The following is a 24,729-nucleotide window of genomic DNA, read 5'->3' as shown; positions in this document are numbered from 1 at the left end:
CCCCCCCGAAAAAAATTCCTGGCTAGGCCATGCTGTAGACATGCTATCACTGTTCACTGATGGAAGCCCTCTTCAATGGCAGTATTGCCCCACTTTATTGTTCAGATAATCCATCATAGAGCAGTTGCTTTGTTCAATAGCTGGTTCCGCCATTCGTGGGGGCCTCTGTAATTCAAAAATAAGGGGTTAGTATGTGAAGGTGATGAAACTGAATACTCTCAATGTGGATCCATCTTGAAGGGCAGATCATTAGCTTGATACCTCATGTGCGTCTCTGCATTCACAGATAACTGAGCACCATTGATTAAAAAATAAAAGAGCAATAGTACTTGCAAATGAAACATAGCTAGAAACACAAAGACAAATAGCCAAAAAAAAGTGACTAAATTAAAACACAAAAAAATTGAATTAAATCCACCAGATATCTTGACAATAAACTCAAGAACTTTACACATTTTATAAAAATATTCCTTGGACTTGCTGTTTTCTGTCTTGTTTTGTTTTCATCACTTAATAAGTATTCAAGATTTCTTCCTTTCATTGTTATTGATTGTGTAAATGTCGATCAACCACGGAGTTGTCAAGGCTTTGATCAGACAAAAAAATGAGAAGAACATACCAAAAATAGAAAAAAAAGTAGATTTGATCAGATGCGCGTCTTTGAGTAAACAGCTTGCGAGTCGCTGGGGACGTCGCAATCGTCCTCGTCAATCAATGTGATTGCTGCCGCTGAAAGCTTTGTGAATGCAGCCCGGCTCCGTCTCCGGCATCTAGAGCAAAAATCTAACCCTCGTCTCCGCTCCGGCAAAGGTCTAAAGATCCCTGGGTTGATAAAAGGAAGAAACGGGGGAGAAAAAACGAGAAGGGATAATGAGTTTTCAGAACAGGAATCAAAACTCCTTCCCAGGAAAAAAAATTTCTCCTGAGACATGTTGGTCTGTGTATGTGCATGTATTTATGATCATCTTCAATTTTTGCATTTCTTTTAAGGGAGGGGGCAAACCTGGGGATATATTAGTAAGACTTCGTATATACTGATCAATGTTTAGAAGCAGTGGAAGTTGTAGAAAAAAAATTAGAAGAATGGAGGAGTGAAAATGGAGGTGTGAAATTTTCATGCATTGAGCTTTCAGTTGAGAAATTCCCCTATACACTTCCCCACTCTACTGTGACCACAATAACAACTTTTGCAAATTTGTAGTGTGAAAACTTGCCCTGACGTCACAAATTCGCTTTCGTGTTTGCTTTTGCGCCGAGTATAAACCGGCCTTTACTCTCACCACTAAAAGGTTCTAAGTACATATATGGTAACATTTTAACGCATGAATCAGTGAGGCTATTTTCCAAGGGGGCCAACTGGGGCCATGCCCCCCCCCCCCAAAAAAAACGAACCCAATTTTTTTTTTAAGTGACGTCGCAATAAAGGCAGGAACTGTGTACACCACCATCTTTTCCTCAAAAAAAAAATGGTCAAAGTGGTCAGAAATTGCCTCAGATCGCACCACAGAACATCTAGAATCCAACAATTTTGGGGGCCCTTAAGCGGGCCCCGAACCCCACGCCATAATTTTTTGGACCCACTTTTTGGGGGACCCAAATTTTTTTGGCCCCCCCCCCTAAAAATATGATGTTCTGGATCCGCCCTTGCTATTTTCCTGCCTTACTAGGTCATGGACTCATTCATCCAAGAATGAAATGTGCAACCTCAATCATGGTGAAAATTAATCGACAGCCATTTTGTTTCAAATGGAAAGGCTAAAGCACCACATCTGTATATCGCACATGTGCACGATAGACGTAGCATATCATAAACCCTTTGGCAGTTGAATGACATTGTACCACAATGTATTTTCTCCTTTATTGAATTCATAATACCATAGCGTGCTGGGGCGGTTTTTGGTGGTATAAGGAGTTACAGACAGTAGGGCGGTACAGGGACTAATAAGCTAAGCATACTGTAGCACAGAATATTCATCAGCATTTTATGAACCATGCCAAAAACATCTTCTTTGGTATCAGTGACAGTTTGATTTTGTTTTAACTGTTCTTTCCTTCTCACCCGTTTTCTTCTTTTTAGTTTTAATTCCGGTTTTGTGTCCCTTTTCCTCAACAGAGGTTGCGCGACTGGCGTTCAACGGCAACCAATCTATGCGCATCACTCTCCGCGAAACCACGCGCAGCAAGGTGGAGGAAGTCTTCTTACGATTCCGCACGAGCCACCCGGACGGCATGCTCCTAGCAACGACCTCTGACACCATCATTGACATCCTATTGGCCGAACTGTCTCACGGGGAGGTCCGGGTCACAGCCAATTTTGGCACCGGCAGCACGACTATCACGGCAGGAACAAATCTAGACGACAACATGTGGCACTCGTTTGCTATAGAACGGCACGACAGAACGTTACGACTGACTGTGGATAATTCTGACAAAGCAGAAGGTAAATATTATAACAAAATTTACATGATGACAGAATATCTGAGATCTATCTTACTGCATGTATTTCTTTTATTTCACAGTAAGCACATGCTTAGATTTTAGCTTTAGGTAAAGAAGTAAAAACTCCATAACCTACATTAAGGTTTCCTTCGGCATCTTCATTTATTTTAAACATCTTGATCTTTGGTTTCAAGGTTCTCTCGGATGAGATGTTTTCCCACAAAAATTTCAATTTTTCCAAAACCAAAGTTTTTAAATAAAAGTGTTTTAAATTGAATCACTTTGAAATATAATTCCCACAACTGTTGAAATCTTAATTTCATCTTTGGATTTGATCTCTTCAACGGATTCTATAAATGTTAAAATCTCCACTTTTCAATTTTTTTTTCTCTCAAGTTAAAATAAAAAATAGCCTGTTGATCGCTACCCTCACAGGTACCCACTTACACTCCTGGGTGGAGAGAGAGGCAATCTAAGTAAAGTGTCTTGCCCAAGAACACAAACACGATGCTCCTGTAAGGGTTAGGACCGAAGTGACATTGCACATGAGTCAGTCACTAAAACCATTGGACCACAGTGGTCCTCCAATGTTGTTTTATTTTAATTTTGTTAACAGGATTGTCTTTCATCAAACAGTGGTAGTTTTTCCCCCTAAATCAGCTTTCTATTCACAGCTGAACTCACAGATAAAACACTTTAGAAGGAGAAATGTCAGCCAAAAATTCCTGATTTGCAGAAGTTGGTAAGAAATAAAAATGAACAACAGGGTAAATATTTCAAACACTTACTTAAGTTTCAAGATTCCTCTTAAGTTTTTTGCTCTTGGTTAGCGAAACACGCTTTTCTACTTAGTAGTTTGAAATCTAAACACTAAATGAACAAATTTGACATTCTAATTGTAGAATTTCCTAACCTCACAAAAAGTTGTATCAACCAAATGATAAAAGGTGAAAAAAATGATAAAGAATCACTTATGCCTTAACCAGTTTAAGATTGGAAGTCCAATTCTTGTTATCCCAGTTTTTTGCTGCCACTTTTCCCCTTTCCCCCTTTTCTCTACTAACTCATGTCCACTATTTAAGGCTTTGTTATTTGTCTTGTTGATACCATGTACATGTACCTTGTTTTGCACCGATCTACCGCACACACTTTGTCTAACCGCCTCACTCTTTTACTTTCTTTCGCTGCCATTTTTCTCTTTTGTCAAACTCTGGAAAATGCTTCTGGATTTTTTGCCATTTCCCAGCTTATAATGTATCCAGTCGAGGTAAGTACTCATGGAATTGGGAGGACAAAAAAAAAAGACAACGTGGCTCCCAAAAAATGATTTAAGATACAAAATATGGACCTATTTTAAACACTTATCGTAAACAAGCACAGAAAACCTTACAGTGAAGTGAAGAAAAAAAAAAAAATCCACACAAACATCCACAAGTTTAAACCAAAACCAAAGTCCTTTCAGAAAGCCCAGAATTTTTTTTCCTTTTCTTAGTATTGAAATTGACACACTGTTGCACATTTTACACGTTTAACCTGCAAGTTTTCCCAGCTGCAACCTTTTTCAAATGTAATTAAGCGTGTACCTTTTTATTACACTTTTATCTGTGAGGGGCCCATTAAAAAACAATTTTGACAATAATGCCTCGAATTGCCTCCAAAGTTTGAGTGAATATTAATTTTATGAACCCAACTCATTGCATTACTTATCCTACGCGAGACACTGTTTTTTTTTATGAAAGAAACATTTTTCTGAAATGTGTTGTTTTTTTTACGTGGGAAATGGGGTCGGTTTAGAGTCGAAATCAGAAACATTTGAGTGGCAGCCAGTCATTTTTGGGGGTGATATATTGAGAAGAGGTTACCTTAGTTGATGGGTCCCAGTTTTGCAAAGTATTGAATAGTCTTGTATCCATACATCCATATTTACATAATTTTGATGTAATGCGATCCTAAACAAAAGTCAAGTCAAATCATTATATTACATCTTTAGTCCGTGATTCTTATAATCACTAAACTGTTCAAAACTATTCAGATTATTCAGTGTTCTACCCTAGTTCTTGACATATTAAGGCAGTCACATGTCTTTAAGGATAACTCTAGCGAAAAGGATTTTTTCCTTTGATATCAGATGAAAATTTAATTGGCATTTTTGTCCCTCTTGCAGTCCTACTCAAGAACTTGATTGTGCCCCACTAACCCTTTCGTTTACAGCGTCAGGACTTCTACTAAATTGGAAGAATTTGATGGGGAAAAAAGGAAAACTTAATTTAGAAACAATATACAATTGGAAAAGATGGACAAGGATGTCCAGAACTTGCTGCAGATGCCATCAAAATTTGTGACACAAGGATCTTGGTTTGTATAGAAAAAAGGTAGACTTATTACTTATTGAAAACCTTAGACCTTAGACCTTAGACCTGTATAGACCTTAGTTTATGAATCTGTTTGCAGAAAGTATTTGGAATTGAACAACCGTTTGTTTTTGGTAATGAGGATTAAATTGTGACATGGGTGGTCACCAGGGTACGATGGCATTAAGAGCATTTTGGTGTGTAGGAGGTTAGAATTGTTTTAAATGTAGGAATAAGTGAGTAAAATTTTAGAATAATCTTCCTTAGAGACAATGCCAAATCTTGTAATGTCTGATGGATTGAGTTACCCAGGATCAAATGATTTTTTTTTAAAAGCCTACCAAAGCACAGAGATAGTACCGAAAATAGCTTTCTTTTATAATGAGGATTTTGTGCTCTGCAAATTAATGCTCTAAAAATAAACTACCAGATCAATATCTTCATGCTTGTAAGTGAATAATCTATGGCATCATTTAGTTATGGCAGGTGCGGATCTAGAGAAAGGGGGGGGGTCAAAGGAAAAAAAACCTTGCCCTGACACAAAAAAAAAGGAAATTATCACAATTATAGTAATAATAAAAAGGATGACATTCTGCAGCGGTTATTATCTGTATCTGACCCCCTTACATTCCTGGATCTGCCTCTGTGTCGTGGGCAAAAAAACATTTTATTTATGTCTGATGGAGCTTTCGGAACATTTTACATAGTGTATTAGATTAATTGATCTATTACATTTATTTTACTTACAGTACCACAGATTCCAAAACAAAATAAAATTGCTAAAACTTTTCCTACAATTTTCTTGATAAAGATATATTTAAAAAAAAAGGATTTAAGTTATAAGCAGGGATAAAATTACATTAAAAATAAGAAGTATTAAAAGAAATGTCCACATTATAGGTTGAAGAAAAAGAAGTCACAATCCTGACGCAAGGGGAAAAAACAACAAGTTGAAGTAGGAATATTTCTACTTACAATCACTCACAAAATGTTTCTCTCATTCACACTATTCTAAAGAGTTACAACCACTTTAGAATTAAAGTTCCATGTTCTTCCAAGATAGGCATCCTTAATTATACTTTGGGTAAGAACACTTTGAGAATAATACTTTTAGTAACAATTAGTTCTCTAATTGAAAGACTGTTCCAGATTATGTTCCTAAGACACAAACTTTGAGTTCACAACTGTGAAAAAAAAAATGCTATCAATGTTCTCTTTCTCTTTCTCTCCATATTTCTTTGCATGCAGCCGGGGACGACTTTGAAAGTGGCACGTTAGATTTCCGTTACATCGACATCGGGAGTTTGCTGAGCCGGCCGCACCTGACAGGCAGCATTGACCGACCTCCCAATTTCCAAGGTCACATGGAGCAGCTCATCTACAACAACCACCACTACTTTGACCTGGCCCGGGATGAAATGCCCGACTTTATCGAAAACACGGCCAGTTTTGGCGAGCAGATGAGCCGACGCCCCATCCACGACCCCTTTACCTTTCACACCCCGGAGGTCATAGTCCAGCTTCCTCAGATCAAGACCTACCCGAGCCTCTCCATCTTCTTTCAGTTCAAGACCACCGAGCCCGACGGTCTAATCTTCTTCACCGAGGGAGAACTGGACTTCCTAGCGATCGAGCTAGTGGACGGATTCATCTACTACACGTTCAATTTAGGCGGAGGGGCCAAGACCTTACGAGGAAACAGTCGTGAACGGCTCAACGACAACCGTTGGCATGAGGTGGGCATCTCCCATGACAGTCGCGACCGACAGGTCCTGAAAGTCGACTCGCGGTCCATGAGGTCTCGGGCTACCATGGAGGCTAATCATTTTGACTTCACTGAGAATTTGTACATTGGAGGGAAGGAGACATTTGAGTTTTTGCCAGAGAAGATCCAAGCAACTCAGGGATACCAGGGATGCTTGGCGTCGCTTGAGATTAACGGACGACATGAGGATCTGATGGAGACAGCTGTTAGTATGGAGTTGAAGGAGGAATTGACAAGGGGATGTGAAGGTACGGCGGGTTTAACATGGAAGCACTGTCTCTGGATTTTCAACCACTCTGGAAAACAGGGAGAACCTTGAAAATGAGATTCCATTTTCCAGTCAGGGAAAAGTCAGGGACATTTGAGAAAGACACGAAAAATCAGGGACATATCAGGGAATTTGACAGTGACCCAGAAGGGAAAGGTTTTCGCCAGTTTGGCATATGTGTGTCTTGTGCCCTGACTGGCTCTCCTGGCTTTTTAGTGTTTATGCAATTAATGTTAATGAATATTACACACCTTTCCAGACAATAACAATTGGCTGTGCTATACCACCTCCTGACTTCCCAACAGCCTCGTTAAAGTTAAGATATTTCTCGTGGAATTTTGGACATTTCTCAGGGAAATATCATGGAAAACTCAGGGAATTTTGTTATAAAATGCTGAGAACCCTGTATCTTTAACTCACACCATGTGAAGTGACTACCTGAAATAAAGAACAGGTCCTTGGATGACCAACTAGAAAGCCAGACCTGATTCTTTTCACTCATAAATTTTATCCCTCCACCTCAAATTGATTGTGTGATTACTTCTTTTCCCCACCTTCTCTCAGACAAGCGAGAGTTATGCATTGACCACATGTGTAACTTTGGCGGGATCTGTGTGCCTGGCTTTGATTCTTACACCTGTGACTGCAGAAGGACAAGTTTCACCGGACAGTACTGCAGTAACGGTGAGTGTAGGCTGGACCACAGACATCTTAACAGACCTGAGGTGTGCCTAGAATTTCTGACACCAAATTTGAACGCACATAGAACACAATCGTGGTTGCATCAAACGCAAAATGGAGGTGGTCGCATGACGAGTTTCACATAACATGGCGGCTATAGGGTGCAGTGCGTGGGGCCTAAAAACACAGAGAGAGGGCCAGACTATATTCCTTTTTGAGCCTCACTGACTGACTCACTGACACTTGTGAGCTTGGCAGTGCTGTTGTATAGGATTACCCTGTAATGCCAAAGAATGGCTTAATCTGGCCCATTGGTAAACTCAGATGCATGAAAAGACATCCAGTGCATAGCAATTCTGAATTGTTTGAATAGAATTTTGTGGGCTCTGGGACCAGCTTTACTAAGCATGCGTTCTCTTGATTTTTGTTTGTTGTTTATTTGTTGTTGTTTGGTTTTTCAATCTTAGTGAGTATCGGTTACCAGTTTGGTGAGGATGGTGGACTCATCTCTCTAGAGTTGCCCAGGGATCAGTGGCTGCGGTCAGACAGGGACAGTCTTAGCTTGGGCTTCGTGGCCGAGTCTCTGGATGGCATACTCACTCATATCAGCAGCGCCAACTCCCACGATTACATTGAGATGAAACTGGTAGGTTGTCAACCGCTGCAGCTAAGAACCTGGGCCCAATTTCATGGCGCTGCTAAGTACACGATTTTATGCTAACAGAGCCTCGGTCTGTTTCATTGAGACCGTAAGCAGCAAGCGCACTAAAACGCACGCTTACCTGAGTGGAAACAGAAATCTCCATGCGCATGCAATTAGCACATGAAAAAGTTCTTAAGGTTAGCACAATTTTTCTGCTATGATAAGCACACATTTTTTGGTACCTGTCAACAGCGTCATGAAATTGGGCCCTGGAACCAATTTCACTAAGCGGCTTACCATGTAATTCTGTGCTTAGAATCATCATTTTTTTTGCTTACAGCTGAGCTTACTCTGTTAGCACAGAATCCTTACTTGCAGGATCTATGTGTGGTGCACAAGCCAAATTTCCCTGCTAACTGGTGAAATATGCTTAACATTAGTGCACAATTTTTTGCTATAAGTAGGGATTTTTTTTGCTTACAGTAAGTGGAATTAGGCCTAGATCTGTCCTGAACACCTTCTTACTATGGCCAAATTTCATGAAGCTGCTAAGCATACAAATTATTCGCTTAGCAAAAACAGGTTACCAGCCAAAATATCACACGATGTAAATTGCTTGAGGCGGGTTCTCACGTTTTATGCTTAGCACCAAAATTTGCTAAGCAATATTTTTCTGTGAAAATGGGCTCAGGAATATGCCCCTTCCTCCAAATCGAGCCCTCCTAATTTTTTACAATGCACTGTCAAGACCTTATCAGTTTGTAATGCTGATTTTCATGGTTTTTTTTCCAGCTCTCCGGCCATTTGTTTGTCAGATACAACTTTGGTGCCGAAGACCACGTTATCGGAGAGAAGACGTACCGCGTGAGTGACGGCAGATACCACACGGTGGAGTTCACGCGCCGGGGCGAGAACTCTACGCTACAGGTGGATTACTACCCCAAGGTGGAGCTTTTCCAAAACTACGGAAGAAGTAGGTGTTGGTCAATAACGTCTTCTTAGATGTAGGTAGTGTTAACAGTGGCAGATCCAGGATTTTCCAATGGCCAAAAGTCAAAAAGAAGATTTTTGGGAAGGAAGGGTGTGAATGAGGAATTGCGGTCAACATATAACAGACCAAGGGTCTGAGGCAGTGAATCAAAATTTGCAATAGTGATGATGGTATTTAGGGAACGTAAGGAAATTGGGGATTTTTTCGCATTATGTTTACAATTAACATTGGTCAGTCCAGACTGGAAGGATTGTGAGCCACTCGAACCACCGCCTGTTGCTTGATTTGTGCCTGTGCACTGTAATGGCAATGTGTGAATGTCTCCAGTCAAACATCGGTCAAAACGTCATCATGATGCTTTGGGTTCTGGCTTCCTTGCTATGAAGGATGATGCGCACGCTGTATCCAGTGATGCTCCAACCTTGATAGGCTAGTCCTGAATGGTTGACTTGACTAGCCCACCATGGGCTAGAAAGATTGCAGAAATGTGGCTTGCCCAAACTTGCTCACGACTATCTTTATTTCACGCAGAGGGACGAGCAAGTTACTTTGACGCCCAATCAAAGATCAACATCGGCGCCACCAGCTCCGCCTTCAGACGGAAGCGGCGGGCCATCATGTACCCTTTCCAAGGCATCATATCCGGCCTGGCGTACAACGACCTGCGAGTTCTCGACATGGCAGCATCCGGCGACCCCCGCATCACGTTTGACGGGGACGTGTCGCTTGTGTCGCCGTACACCATCTGGGAGTATGTGACGGAGCCCTATCCAACCATGTCTCTAACGACTGCTAATATCACGGAGAAGCCAGTCCAGCCGGAATTTCCCGAACCGGACCCGTCTCCGCATGTTGGTCCCAACAAGACCCTGACCGGACCAACTAAGGTTGGTGATTGGTTGCTCCCTGTCTGTGGCTCAATACTTATTGTTGACATTGATATGCTACATTAAATATCTATGGCTATAGATATTTACTGGTTTGCACATAGCCATAGGTCCATTTTGACATGATGGACCTCATGAATATAATCATAAAATAATACAATTGAAGAAGCATCAACTTTGGCAGGTAACTAAAATGGCTTCTTGAAAAAAATATGTATATTTTAACCACAAGACACATTTTGTTCACAGATGGTCATGTCTACAGCCACAACTGATGGTGATATTGACTTTGGCACCGATCCCGACAACATCTTCGTGACCCAGTCTGGGTGTGGCTCGGTCGACGACGAGGACTGCCAGATGGCATCAGGTAAGAAGATGGGTTCTCATCTTTAGATAACAACAACTGCACTGAGTATACAGTGTTCAAACGTCGGTGAAGGGCAAAACCTAATTTGATTTATATCACCCCGACGCAAACATTCCATCTTATAATAGTTTATGCGGTACCCGCTGCTATGTACATCAGATTCGAACCAGCCAGCCGATCCCGTTAGCTCGGTGGTCGAGTGGTAAGACATCTGCACTAGAAAGCAGGAGGTCGTGGGTTCGAGTCCCACCCGAGTGATTTTTTCCAACTTTCACTCGGGAGGTAACACACTGAGTATACAGTGTTCAAACGTCGGTGAAGGGCAAAACCTAATTTGATTTATATCACCCCGACGCAAACATTCCATCTTATAATAGTTTATGCGGTACCCGCTGCTATGTACATCAGATTCGAACCAGCCAGCCGATCCCGTTAGCTCGGTGGTCGAGTGGTAAGACATCTGCACTAGAAAGCAGGAGGTCGTGGGTTCGAGTCCCACCCGAGTGATTTTTTTCCAACTTTCACTCGGGAGGTAACACACTGAGTATACAGTGTTCAAACGTCGGTGAAGGGCAAAACCTAATTTGATTTATATCACCCCGACGCAAACATTCCATCTTATAATAACAACTGCTCTTGCAGTCAAGACATTTTCAGAGACGTCTTGAGACTTTTCATCAATGTCTTGAGACTTTTCATCAACTTTGCAAGTTTTGCACAAGTACCCCCTCAACGGTTACAAAGGGAGAGTTGTGGGAGACCACTGGGAGGGACATTTGAATGCATTGCCGACAGCGCTTCACACTCATGCGAAGATGCTACCGGTTTGTGCACATTCAGAATTAAAATATGTGTGTACATGTACTTTATGCCATATGCACACGAACCATTATGCGCACACAGTGTGTCCCTCCTACTGGGGATTTCAAAAGTGGTCACAATGCACCATACTGTTCTAGCAACAAGTCCATATGAGCTCATGTTTATATTAATGCAAACTGTTCAACAGGTTGAGAACAATCATATTCAATTTATCTCGACTTAAAACAGCACAACCACCAGCAGCAGTGACACAGTGCAATGGAACTTCTAATCACAGTGCAATAGAACTTCCATTGCACTGCGCGCTGCGCGCCACGCGCGCGCCGTGTGTTGGTACGAATAATTCAATGACATGTGATCAACGATCCACCAATCAGATGACGGGGATTTATTCAGGTGTTGTGTAGTTTGCATTATTCCATGAGGGATGTACTTATGCACACAGTCCATAGTGTAGCCAATTTTTTTTTCTCCTGAAATTGAATCCCTGCATGCTGTGTTTCATCACTGCATGGCACTGTATAGACAAATCCGGCGGCAGCGTGAATTGCGCTCAGGTAGTACACACGCACTCAGTGCTCCTTTGACCAATAGGAATACCGAAGTGAACACGTGCAGCATGTGCTTGAGCGTGACACCACCGCAGTAAAAGCCTATAATTATTGTGGTCGCCGGATTTCACTATACCATCCCTTTCATAAAGGCTGGTGTCATCAGATTTAATGGCATAATGAACAATGTTATTATTAGAATAAGACCATCACGTCTGGATAAGCATAATGAAACTTCAGTTTTCATTCTATTTGCTGCACTTGGCCTTCTAAGCATAGACCATTCCGTTAAGCCCTGCCCCACGATGTTTTGACCAATCACAGCGTGATTCTGCTACCAAATATCAGACAGAAGTCCGACATTTGGGCTTGTGACATATCTCTGTATGACGTACATGACTAGAACATGAAGTGTAAGGTTAAAGAGGTGTGCATGTTGCCCACGTGCACATTGGGCAGGGTTTAACGGATTAGATGGACTTTATGCATGAACTGCATGGGCTTTGTAGCCATTTTTTGAGTGCCCCAATAGGAGGGACACATCCACTGATCTTTATATAAAGACTGGATAGCATATGCTCATACATTTTCTTATTTTCGCTTTTTGACCAGTTTGCCCTGGTCTTCCAAAAACGACCGTCGATGTATGAAGGCTCTACCCGTACATACAGCACACGCTGTTTCAAGATTTGAAGCACGTTGTGTTCATGTACACGTTCTGAAAAAGGACAAGTTTCCGTCATGATTAGATTTCCAAACATTGCAAAAAGTGAACTGCAACATTCAAAAAGTGAATCACGGTCGACGTTTGAAAAACTGTGAACCGTGGGAAGTGGTGATGGTCAAAAGGTAAACCAGGTGAACCACGATGTTTATACAAAAGTGAATGCCTAAGATGGCAACTTGTCCTGTATAGAACACCAGCCAGTCTCCCTAATATGGCTTCAAATGGCTTTCTTCTGCGGTTCTCTGTACACTATCCAGTCTTTATACAGAGGTCAGTGGACACATCGCACGCAGGTACTGGTTCACACCCATATTGGGCAAAGTATGCACAACTAATTCCAATCTGAATGTGCACAAACATGCACTGTCTTCACGCAGTCACCAAGCATGATCTGCAATACGTTCTAGAGTCTCTCAAAGAGGTCTACGCAAACCTCTCTTTATTACCTTAGATGGGGAAACCCATGCATGGCGTCCATTTGCTATGTTTGATAAAGAAGTTGTGGAACTTCTGTATGACCGATTTTTATTTTCAGCAAATCGGTGGAAAATTAGGTTTCTTAACTTTAGTGGTCTGGCAAAATGTGACTGAAAAAGGCAGAGGTCGAAATGAGGGTTTGGAGGTATTAGGAAAGAGAATAACGTTCTCCTTACAATACTGTTTGTTGCACTTCAAAATTAAATTGCACATTAATCAAAAAGGAAATTGCAAATTAATGTCAAACAAGTAAAATAATGAGAAAAAGACCTTTAAAGTATCAAGTTTTGTATTCTTGAAAAGAAAGGTGTCAATTGGTTTTCCTAAAAAAAAGTTATATTCCACGATTTTTATATACTATTTCTATAAAATATGTGTCAAGTAGACAAATATCAAAGATTACAAATATCAATAAATCTGAAAACCCAAGGAAAAAAAAATCACGCCATTTTGTTTTTGCATTTTTCTCCAACAAGGCCTGTTCCCAGTTCCGTCTCATTTTTGCCCGAACGTCTCACAATTATCTAATTGTATTGTCCACATGGCATCACTCTAGACATTATGGTGTCGTGCACAAATGCACCTATAAGAAGAGAATATACACTTACATGTTTTGTTTCTGCATTTTCTAATTTGCTGTCTCTTCTTCCTCTTTGTAATTTTCTTTGATTTCCAGTAACAAAAGGTAAAAGTCACTTCTGCTTTATTTCTGTTGCTATGCTGTGTCTCATTTTCCTTCTGTTTATATTGGATTTTTGTGATGGCATAGTTTGGAATTTGTTTTCGTTGATAGAGGACACTGTAATTATTTTGGGTACAAACAGAAAAACAATTTCAACGGTTTGTTAAACTTTAACAGATGTAATTTTATAATCATACATGTTTGCGTTGCATACCTGGTTTGGACATTCCTTTGTTTTCGTGTGGTTAAGAAAAATCTGTGAAAAAAATAACTCATTTTACTCAAACTGTGAAAACTCTTTCAACCCAATTTTTTTTCCCTGTGATTCCCTTGAGTGTTTGTCTTCATTTTGCGACGGATAAACCTAACCCCAAAATGCCTCTAAACCTGTTTTCCAGAGAGAGGGAAACCTTGCGTTGACGTGGGCAAGTCCACACAACGTATCTGAAAACTGGTTTATGTGGACATCTTTTGTTCGGAAGTCCACACAGTGAATGTAACGCTTGTACAGTGTTGTCTGAAGGCTAGTGGGACTCCAAAAGTTCCAATGACATTTGGCAATTTTTCCTTCACTAAAAGTTGAAAAAAACGTGGAACAAAAATATTGTTGAAACTTTCTTTGTGCCCCAAAATTACATTGGACAGCCACCTGTTACATGGATTTCATTTTGAGTATTAAAGATATTGCATTAATACCTTGCAATAAGTTTTTTTTGAGGGGGAAAGCAGGTTTGATTTAAATGTTATATATTTAATCCTGGAGATACTATAACAGATAATAATTTAGTATTCTTTACCAACCTACCGAAGTTCTAGTAATGTGTGTACTTTGGTTTTGTACATTTTAACCTTCTAGAATTATTTTGTGACCTAACTGTGTGTAACCCAAATTTTCTTCTATTTTTCGTGCACGTAGTCTTTTTTTTTATCCAGCACAATTGATGTTTGATTCTTTATACATATTATTCAGTTTTTTCCTCCTTCTTTACTGCAACTCTTGGGTTAAGCTCTTTTACCTTCCCAGAACCACAAACTCTTCCAGTGATTAATACTAACATGTTTCATATCTCATATCCCGTATTAATTCCAATATCCCTCAAGTCCCGTCTCTGAGACCCTGTGCTGGTCTTCATACGGTTGGTTGAGGGTCAGAAACCTTATGCCACACGCTTTGCTGGTACCACACCATCCCATGATCTATTGGCATCAGTTATCCGGAAACATAGTCATACCCCTGAGCCATATGATCCATGGGCATCTGCCACCAAAACCACACCCTATGCCAGTCCAACACCATGATCCACGGGTATCTTCTACCATAATCACACCCTGTGCTGGTCCCATACCATATAATGTTCCATGGTTATCAGTTATCATAAATCATACTCTATTCTTGTCCTGAGCCATACCCATGATCCATGGGCGTCTTCCACTATATCACACCCTATGCTGGTCACGCACTTTGCCTGTGGTCCTGCGCCATCCCATGATTTCTGGGCATCAGTTATGCATCTGTCATACGCTATACCTGTCCTGGGCCATACCCATGATCCATGAGCATCTCCACTACAACCATGCCTTATGCTGATCCCATACCATCCCATGATCAATGGACATCAGTTATATTCTAAACCAAATCCTTTGCTGGTCTTGAGCCATACCCATGCTCCATGGGCAACTTCTACCATAAGCACACTCTGTGCTGATCCAACACATTTCCATGATCCATCGGTATCAGTTATCCTGAAACATACCCTATTCTTGTCCTAAGCCATGCCCATAATTCATGGGCATCTTCTACCATAGTTACACGATATGCTGGTCCAACACCATCCCATGATCCATGGGCATCAGTTCTCCTGAATCATACCAATGATCCATGGGCATCTTCCACTGTATCACACCCTATATCGGTCCCACATAATAATCCATGGGCATCTCCTACCATACCCACACCCTATACTGGTCCAGCAGCATCCCATGATTCATTGGCATCATATGCTATCCCTATCCTGAGCCATACCCATAATCCATCCATGGCATCTTCCACTATAACCACACCCTATGCTGGGTCTTTTATGATGGTCTCTAGTGTTAAATGTAACCCTGCCCTAATTTTCTTTTCAATATCAGTCAGCTACTATCAGTTGGCTAATATGTCATCTTAAAAGCCCACATGAGAAATACCCAGAAGCTATGATGCTCTTATAACAACCAGCATTCTTTTCCTCTTGACTTGCATCCAATTTTTCTTGTATCTTAATTTTGTTACGTTACACTTCCAACTACTCTATCGACTCAAAGTTTTGTATTTTTTGTGCGTGTGTGTATGATATCCTGTTGATTTTCCGTGGCAGACAAAGAAGTGAGTGTCTTTCTTTCTCGCTCTCAGGAGACGGTGCAATATTTACTCCTGTTGATGAGATGGAATCCACTACAGCACCAAGTATCACCACATCAAGTCCAAGCACTGCCATTCCGACTACTCCAACCCCTAAGATGTCATTACCAGACACGGTCATCTCGGGGAGTCCATGCAGTGACCCCGACGATCCCGGCTGTATCTCCGGTGATACGACACCCAGCACCACCACAGACTTCAACTACACCACTTTCACGAGTAAAGCCGCGCCCACCCCTCCAGCCCCCAAGATCACCCAGAAGGTTGTGCCAACCACCCACAAGTCCACCCTGGGGTCCCACTTGCCGGAAGAGACCAAAGAAGGTGATGGGTTGGGATTCCTGGGCCAAACCTGGCTCGTCATCGGCTTAGTTGCCGCCGGTGCTTTTATATTCCTCTTTCTTGTCATCATTTTGTACAAGTTTAGAAATAGAAACGAGGGCTCCTATCACATCAACGAGAGTAGGAATTACAGCGTCAGCGACGCCACGCGCACGGCGCTGCTGCCCTCGCAGCAGCAACCGCAGCAGCCAAACACCAACGGCACACTGCCAACCAAACCAATCAAGCCAAAACTACCCCCAGAGTATGCAACTAAAGAATGGTATGTCTGATATTTATTGTCAAGTTCCCAAAAATTAATTCTCTAAAATTAAACTTAATTTTTTTCTTAAGCAGTATGCATATAATGTAGAATTGTTTCATTCAAGTTCACCTTTGATTTTTTATACAAGAAAAGAAAGAAGTTGGTTTTGTAGATTCAAATATGACTGTGTGTCCTTAAAAGATGTGTACAGTATTGGTTGAAAAAAGAAAAGAGTCTAGGATAGTTTAATTCCCTTAACAGAAGTTTACAAGAGCAAAGAAGTTAGATTTTTGACATTGGTGTTCAAAAACTATAATAAAATGTTCTATGGTTGTAATTCCCCATGTATTTTAATCCTCAGGTTCATACCAGTTTTGCAATTCCGTAGTGAAAGAAGTCAATCACAAGTCAAATCACAAGGCATATCATTAGTCAAATCACAAGTCAAATCACAAGTCAAATCACAAGTCAAATCACGAGTCAAATCACTAGTCAAATCACAAGTCAAATCACAGGTCAAATCACAATTGTCAGGTCACAAGTCAAATCACAAGTCAAATCACAAGTGAAGTCACTGGTCAGGTCACACAAAAAACAGTGGCTGAACAATAAACAGGGAATGCATTGTGTCCGTTCATTTGAACAGCTTGTCCATTGACATGAGACCGGATGACTCATGATTGACTTACGATGATTTGTGATTTCAACCAATTTTTGGGTGGGTTTTTTTTTGGTTGGGGGGGGCTTTTTATGTGACTGTACCACCAATTTATGAAAATTTGTTCAGTTGAAATTGAAAACAAATTCATGTTCTGGCATTGTTGACTTCTTTCACAACTTTACAATGTCTTAACCCATCTGACTTGGATTTTTAAGCTGGGAAAACCTTTATAGAAACAAGGGCTGTGCAATTTCAAAAATAATTTAGTATCCAATTTTCCAACTTGGATTTCATTAAATATTTGAATATTCTATTTGAAGATGCACTGATCAAGTTAAACATATGCCAGCCTAAATAGGCCGCCGATTGGGATTTAAAAAAAAATATTTGAATAGACAAAATGCTGCTGCCAATCAGTTATCCGTTTGATGACCGAATATTCAAATGTTCGGATATTCGGCACATCCCTAATAAAAGTGTAACTGAAACTGAGTACATTTCAGTTTTTTGCCTCTGAAGATCTTAAGATCAAAATATCAGGCGCTCTTAATTTCTTGGATTTGTATATTTCAGCTCAATCCAGTCAGTGAGCAGTTTGCAGCAGTTTTGATTCATTCAAATTAACTCTAAGTGAAATCGTTTTGATCATGAACCGTTCAATGTTCATTATAATTGCAAATTCAATCATAAGACAGCCATAAAGCTTCATAGAAAATTGCTGCTACTTTTCACATTAGTTTTACTTTTAATGTTTAATGATGCAGTACACTGCACATTAATAAATATCCAATTGAAATCGATCAGTGGCAAATGACAGTTCAAAATGAACTTGAATTATGTACTTGCCAGTAACACCCAACTCAGTATTTTATTTACTTGGTAAAACTGTTGGATTGTAGGGTGCCATTGAAATATATGTTTGTGTATATTAAAGAGAATTGAAAAGGAAAAAAAATGTATTTAAAGTATATACCTTATATTTAAAAACTGCCGGTTCAGTGTGAGATGAGATACGAGATTTGCTGGAACACAATTCCTATGCCATTACGATTAATTTGAATTAAATTTTGTTGAAAATGTGAATTTCAGTGTATTTTGTATTAAAAGACTTAAAAAACAAAGATGTCAAAAAAATTATGTAAATAAGTCAACTATTGCTTGTTCAGAAAAACATTTATGTGTTGTACTTCATGATTCTATATATTTCAGCTTATATCAGTGTTGCGGTCACATAGATAGATATTTTTTAAAACAACTTATGCGGATTACCAGATTTGTAGTTAATCTTGTGATTTGATCGTATGAGTGTAGAACTCAGAAAAAAAATAAGGGGTTCTTAAATCCAATTTAGTTTCATGTTGAGGCCTGCTTGTAAAACAATCATCAGTTACGTCTTTTTGTACCATTTACCAAGCACTTTGAAGTAAAGCAGAGATTGTTTTTTTTTTATTTGTGGAACTTACAAGCTGTATAAAAATTCTTCTATGAATGTCTTCTTTTTTTTCAAAAAAGGGGAGATGTTATGATTGTAATTATGTGTGATGAATGTGTTGTGCACGGTGCATTAGTTGTGCATTATGGCGCAACATTACGTAGTACTATGGAATTCACTTTCTGGGTGCAGACAAGTAATGAATTCGCATAGGCCTAGGCACCAATTAGTAAATTCACCCATTTCACAAAATCAAGGGAAAATACCACTCTGAAACCAGTCCTGCCCGCCATCTTGGATGTTGTTTTATGCACAATGTAAGCATTTAGGCCTAATTAAAACCAAAATTGTGTGTGTCCCAAAAGTGTTCAATCTCTACTTGTCTGTATCTGGACAATGAAGTTGTTTGTATGGAATAATGTAGTACATAGCCTTTGCCTTGTTCATTTTTCCTTTGAAATTTGATACCCTTATCCATCTTGTCGCTGAATATCATTTCATTTTTTAATTAATTAAGATATGCATTATTGAAGTATGATCCAGATGTTAATATTACTTTTGCTTTTATACTACAGAAGATTGTGGTCAATAATGGTATAAGATATATCGTTGTAGAATTATTTTAAATAAGAATTTTGCACGGCCAACTAGATAAAGGACAGTTGTAAAAAAAATGGTAAGAATTAGCATTTAAGTAGCTTAAAGTTCACGGTCCGGTTTTTTTTGCTATGTACCTGTAGTTGGTGCTACTTTTAATTTTGAAGTTGTTTATGAAACTGCCTTCAGGTATATTGGAGGTTTACCACATTATTGCTACACCATGTACATGTATCTACTTCCACAATTATGCTCTGAATTGTACAGCATCCACTCTTTGTATTTAACAGGCATACATGTAGTGGCCATCTATAGGCCTTGTTCCTGAGCAATGGACCGGTCCAGTAAGCCCCGCCCACTGCGCACTGGGCAAATTAACACGTGCTCCTCTCCCAATGCCACTCTGCATTTTCCTGCCGCGCGCAGCATACGCGCGTGCACGCATGTCGGTCTTTTGTGTACGCACGCCGGACATAAATCACGGCTGTGATTGGTCCGAACACCATGGGCGGTGCTTACTGGATCGGTCCCTTAAGGGCGCTGTAAGACGACGCCATTTTGGGTTGAACGAGCTTTACACATCGCTACAGCTCAAAAAAATACTTTTTGTAGCAGTTTTTATCGTTTGGATTCCTGTCACTTTGCTATATTTGTTCAATAAACGGAAGTTGTTTTATATTTACACCCAGAAAGATGGCGTCTTTGTAGCGCCCAGGCCGTGTCCGGCATGGTATTACACACGAGTCTACGGGAAGTGGCTGCAGCCACTCCGCGTAGCCTCGTGTGTGATTGCAAGACGTAGCCAAGTAATTCGGACACGGCCTATGGCCTATATTGTGCTGGTCGTAATTGCCACTTGAAAAGTAGAGACGAGATTTTAGCACCGTGTAAGTATTACACAGAACGTAGTGTAATTCTATCTATGCATTCCAATGTTAATCTGTAGATTAATCATAGAATTATGGAAACACTGTAGCCGATAGACTACGATAGTTTCAACTTCTAATATGTGCATTGGTTTACGAATTCTAAAAGGGTGTTGAAGGTCTGCAAGAGTAAAAAAAAAAAAATTTAAAATTAAAAAACCTTGGCAAGCCTAGTAAAGTAAAATGGGCCGGATTTTTTCCCCATTCTTTTGTCAGTATACCATAAAACTGCCCGGCTCATGGGGGAGTCAGTCAGTCAGTCAGTGAGACAACAAGGATACTAGCCTGACCCTCGGGGACCAGCAAAATAATATCTGGTAGAGTGCATTACGCTACAGCACTTATGATGCATTGGTGAAAGGTACTTCAGTGTTGGGCGGTTTTTTGGTACATCCGTTGTTGATTTGAATCTGAAATTTACAGGCGAGAGTATGTTTTGAGTATACTCCCTATCAGTTTGTTCTGATGAGACGATGTTTCTCAAGTAGCAAGTATGAGAAATTTGTCAGATGATTCTAAGGTGTGTGCGACCTCTATTTATGGAAATAAGAGAAAAGTATTTTGAAGATAGACTTTTAAGGATAAATGTCGTAAAAGTTGAAGCGCCGCACTGTCGCGGAAGGATATATAAGAAAACTCTGAGACTTGTGATATTCCGATTCGTGAAGTGGTCAGTGTTCCGGAAGTGTGTTACTCCGCATCGAGAGAGAAGAATTTATAAAAATCATTTTGAAATGTGTTGTGTTTGTAAACAGGGTATTAAGTTGTTGTTTTTTATGTATATAACGCGTGATTTTCAGAACGGACTAGAAGTTTGTTTTGGAATTGAATAAAAACAACCGCCGTGAAGAAACTTGGTGGTGTATTCATTCTGCAAAATTCCAAGTTGGAATTTTGTTTCTTTACATTGTAAGAGCTTGATTTTAAAACAAAAAGTGATAAATTTTCTTGGAACCCTGTTCTGTAATTATCTGCGCAATACGGGTGTTAATATAGCAACTGATTACGAAGTACATTTTAGTTGGGCATAAAGGGAAACTTTGTAGCCTGCAGATAAATGTTGTGCTTCAGTCACATAAACTGTCTAGTTGTAGTTCTTTAATTTCGTAATTTTCAGTGCTCAGAGTTGCATTTGATTCACATTTTTGTTAATACTATTACTAAAACCATTTTTGTTAGTACTATTACTAAGCCAGATTCATGCCCAAACTGTCCCTTTTTATAATTTCTTTCATATTTTCATTTTTGTTTCGTTTGGTATACTTAACTTATTATTTAAAAAGAAAAACTGTTCATGTACTCATGTGTGCTATTTATGAAGAGTTTCTGTTAAATTTATGACATTTTGTTGGAATGTGAGATTCTGATCGTTTATAATACTGCAATAGCCTACCAGTTTTATGTGCAAATTTAAGGCTGAAACTTACAGCTATAATAGTTTTGGCAACTCTTTTAGTTATAATACTCTTCGTGTATATGGAAGAATTCATTACCTTTTCAGCCAGAGCCTCGGCTGCATTTCGTTAATCACAGCAGCAGTATTCGGATAGAACATGTGCAGCCCTGTATATACTTATAGGAACCATTAATTAACGCCAGTATTAATTGATGAATGTATTAGGCATAATTATGTTCTCACATAAAAACGGTTCTTTTGTTAGCAAAAAATATGACATCATTAAGGAGTGGGAGTCTCCAATTGCAAAAAAAGTGAACCCTGGTTGGCATCTTGTTTACCCTCAAAAATGCACATTTGTTTCAGGGGAAGGTACTTTCATATAATTCTTGTTGGATTATTGAGAGAACAAATTAATTCGCATAGAATTGTTTTTAAGCTTTTTGTATTCTTTTGCTTTTGTAATGACTGCCGACCATAGTTGCTTTTGTTAACCACATGTTGGCATAAACTATGACCGTGTCTGTACATTTGTATATTGGATCCTCTTAGTACTGGTATATTCCAATTTCTGCGCACATAATCCACTAATCAGCTGTTTCATTGAATGTCTTTCAGTTTTAATGGTCATACATTTCTATCCTACTGTTCTAGATGCTTCTTCTCTGTGATGTCACACTATAGTCATCCTGTACATGTACATTAGTGTCGCCAAATACAGGCACCGGCAAGCCAGCAATAAATGTCACCAAGAAATCGTAATAGCCCTGTGATTCTATGACTGTCATTGAAAAGGTTTTCGTGTGATGTCCGAAAGTTTCCCTGTAGGAATTCAAATGGACTTTGATAGAGGCATTCCATTGTTATTGTTGAGCCATCTGTTACTTGCGACCTAAGACAATGCACTGACAAAATTGCCTGGGTTAATTTTACCCAAGAAAGGGTGAAAACTGCAACTACCCAAACTTGGGTTGTTCTATAACCAATTGTTTGGGTTAGAATTTATGTTAAATTCAACCATAAGTTGTAGGCATACAAGAACAAATTAAATTTGGTCTTGAGTGACCACAAGTTTTGGTTGAATTTAGCAGAAATTCTAACCCAAACATTGGTTATATAGAACAACCCAAGTTTGGGTAGTTGCAGTTTTCACCATTTCTTGGGTAAAATTAACCCAGGCAATTTTTCAGTGTGACTACCGTACTGGTAATGGCTATGTTAGAACCTGTATTCCTCAGTACAAATTCCATAGATGGCACAAATAGATGCCACAAATTAGTACCCCCTCAATGATTACGAAGAGAGGGTTTGGGGAGACCACCACTACTGAGGGACTTTCGAACGCATTGCCGACGGCGCCTGACGTGTCATCATCTCATCTAGGCGCTTGCGTCAAGTAGATCTGACATTGCGCACTCTGCAAGTGTCCTCCCCTGCTGCCTGTCTGATGCAATGTGCCAAGTGTGTTGATCTTTGATGTTGACCAGGGTGACCGTAAGGTCATGCCCAAATTCTGCTAAATGCACTTCAAAAATCTGCCAGATTAATCAAAAATCTGCCAAATTCCCCAGAATCACTCGAAATACACTATAAACACTTAAAATCACATCTATGTTGTAGTATTGCCTTAATTAAGGTTCAAATTATATTATAAACAATCTGTAGTCACATAAAGATGTTATGAAGTTGCGTAAATTTCAGGCAAAATCCGGTGACAAGTGAACCTCGGCAGCTAGACCAGGCAACCTGTCCCATTATGCAAGGGTTTGCTTGAATAGATTGAAGCTTTTTTAAACAAATTACCATTTTTTTCAAATTTGCTATGTTTTTCTGTTACATAACAATTTTTTGAGAATTCTGCCAAAAATCTGCCAAATAACACATTCTGTCAAATTTTCTGTCAAACTCGTTTTTTACGAAAAAATCTGTCAAATTTAGCCGAAATTCGGCTAAAACGGTCACCCTGATGTTGACCCTAGTGGTTGTCGGGTCCCTGTTCACTCTTTTCAGCCACGTGGTTCGTTGTCCACCGCTTGGCAGCTTGTTCTTGCGGATCGCCTCTAGAAGCGCTTGTTTGGCAAATGTTTCCCCGGGCAGTCACAGGAGATGGCCTGTCCACCTAAGACGTCTTCTGGTAATGGTTATACTCCAAGACATCTTTGGTTTTCTTGTAGAGTTATTCATTTGTGATCTTCTTTGGCCATTTAATACCAAGGATTGAACGCAATAGCCTTCTGTGAAAGGCATCAGTGTTCTCTTCTTTAGGCCAAAAAAAAAAGGCACCGGTTTCTGGTATGGGAGCTTGCCCAAAATGTGGTGCGGCGACGCGGCTTTTTTTTTTTTTTTACCTGTTTTTTTTTTGCTTCAAATGTCGGCTGATGACTGCAAATGGTGCCCGACTGAACTTAGTGCAAATATATGGGAGTCCAGAGAGGCCACATAAAGCCTATTCTCGACCCTAACCCAATCTAAAAACACGTTAAAATTGTGCAGCAGAAGAGTTTCCAGTCAAACCAGTGATTTTGGCGGTTTTGAGACATCATCTTTCATTGAAAAAAAAAACTGTTTTCATTTTGCCGACGCGCATGGCTACGGCGACGCGCGCGCATACCAGAAACCGGAGACTTTTTTTTGTTGGCCTTAGTGACTCAGTCTCTGTCCATAGCTTCCATATTGTGTACAACAGTGAATTATTCACTGTTGTAGGCCTACTGAAATATACGGAAGCTATGAAGGCACGAAATGTTTTTTAAAGTTTCGTGTTGTTGGAGATTGCATCACTGTTAAAGACATTCCTGAATTTGTTGAAAGAGGCCATCGAAAGCATTTTCCTCCTGGAAAATGGTTTCGATGGCATCTTTCAAATGACAGTGTGCAAAATCAGTCGTGCGTACTAGTCTTGTTCATGCCATACTACGGCTCTCGAAGCGCCCTCTCTCCTATAGCGCACGGAGCCATAAAAAATAATGCGCGCGTCTAATCTATTCTTTTGAACGCGACGAGCTGCAAACGCGAACAACACAAAAAGGACGCACAAGACAAACGGCCGAAATACAAACGTGAACTTTGTTCTGGT

The 24,729-nt window shown here is 40.0% G+C and overlaps 1 protein-coding gene across 4 annotated transcripts in view; it reads left to right on the top strand.

Moving 5' to 3' along the window:
* LOC119743568 (neurexin-1-like) overlaps positions 1–22,415 on the top strand; it is a 111,719-nt gene extending 89,304 nt beyond the window's left edge. For 3 of the 4 annotated variants that reach the window (XM_038219987.1, XM_038219988.1, XM_038219989.1), the window contains 9 exons: positions 2,114–2,440; positions 6,039–6,803; positions 7,388–7,507; positions 7,972–8,150; positions 8,940–9,120; positions 9,670–10,025; positions 10,275–10,395; positions 13,649–13,657; positions 16,047–22,415. In XM_038219987.1, the coding sequence (XP_038075915.1) occupies positions 2,114–2,440; positions 6,039–6,803; positions 7,388–7,507; positions 7,972–8,150; positions 8,940–9,120; positions 9,670–10,025; positions 10,275–10,395; positions 13,649–13,657; positions 16,047–16,669 (2,681 nt within the window). In that variant the 3' untranslated portion in view covers positions 16,670–22,415. The remainder of the gene's footprint in view (positions 1–2,113; positions 2,441–6,038; positions 6,804–7,387; positions 7,508–7,971; positions 8,151–8,939; positions 9,121–9,669; positions 10,026–10,274; positions 10,396–13,648; positions 13,658–16,046) is intronic. The other variant, XM_038219990.1, reaches the window with a different exon arrangement.
* The last annotated feature ends 2,314 nt before the right edge of the window (positions 22,416–24,729 follow it).

The sequence above is a fragment of the Patiria miniata genome, unplaced genomic scaffold (genome assembly GCF_015706575.1).
Source record: "Patiria miniata isolate m_02_andy unplaced genomic scaffold, ASM1570657v1 HiC_scaffold_6, whole genome shotgun sequence".
Classification (NCBI taxonomy): Eukaryota; Metazoa; Echinodermata; class Asteroidea; order Valvatida; family Asterinidae; genus Patiria; species Patiria miniata.
Note: the sequence above shows the minus strand (reverse complement) of the source record. Positions and strands in the feature narration are given on the sequence as shown.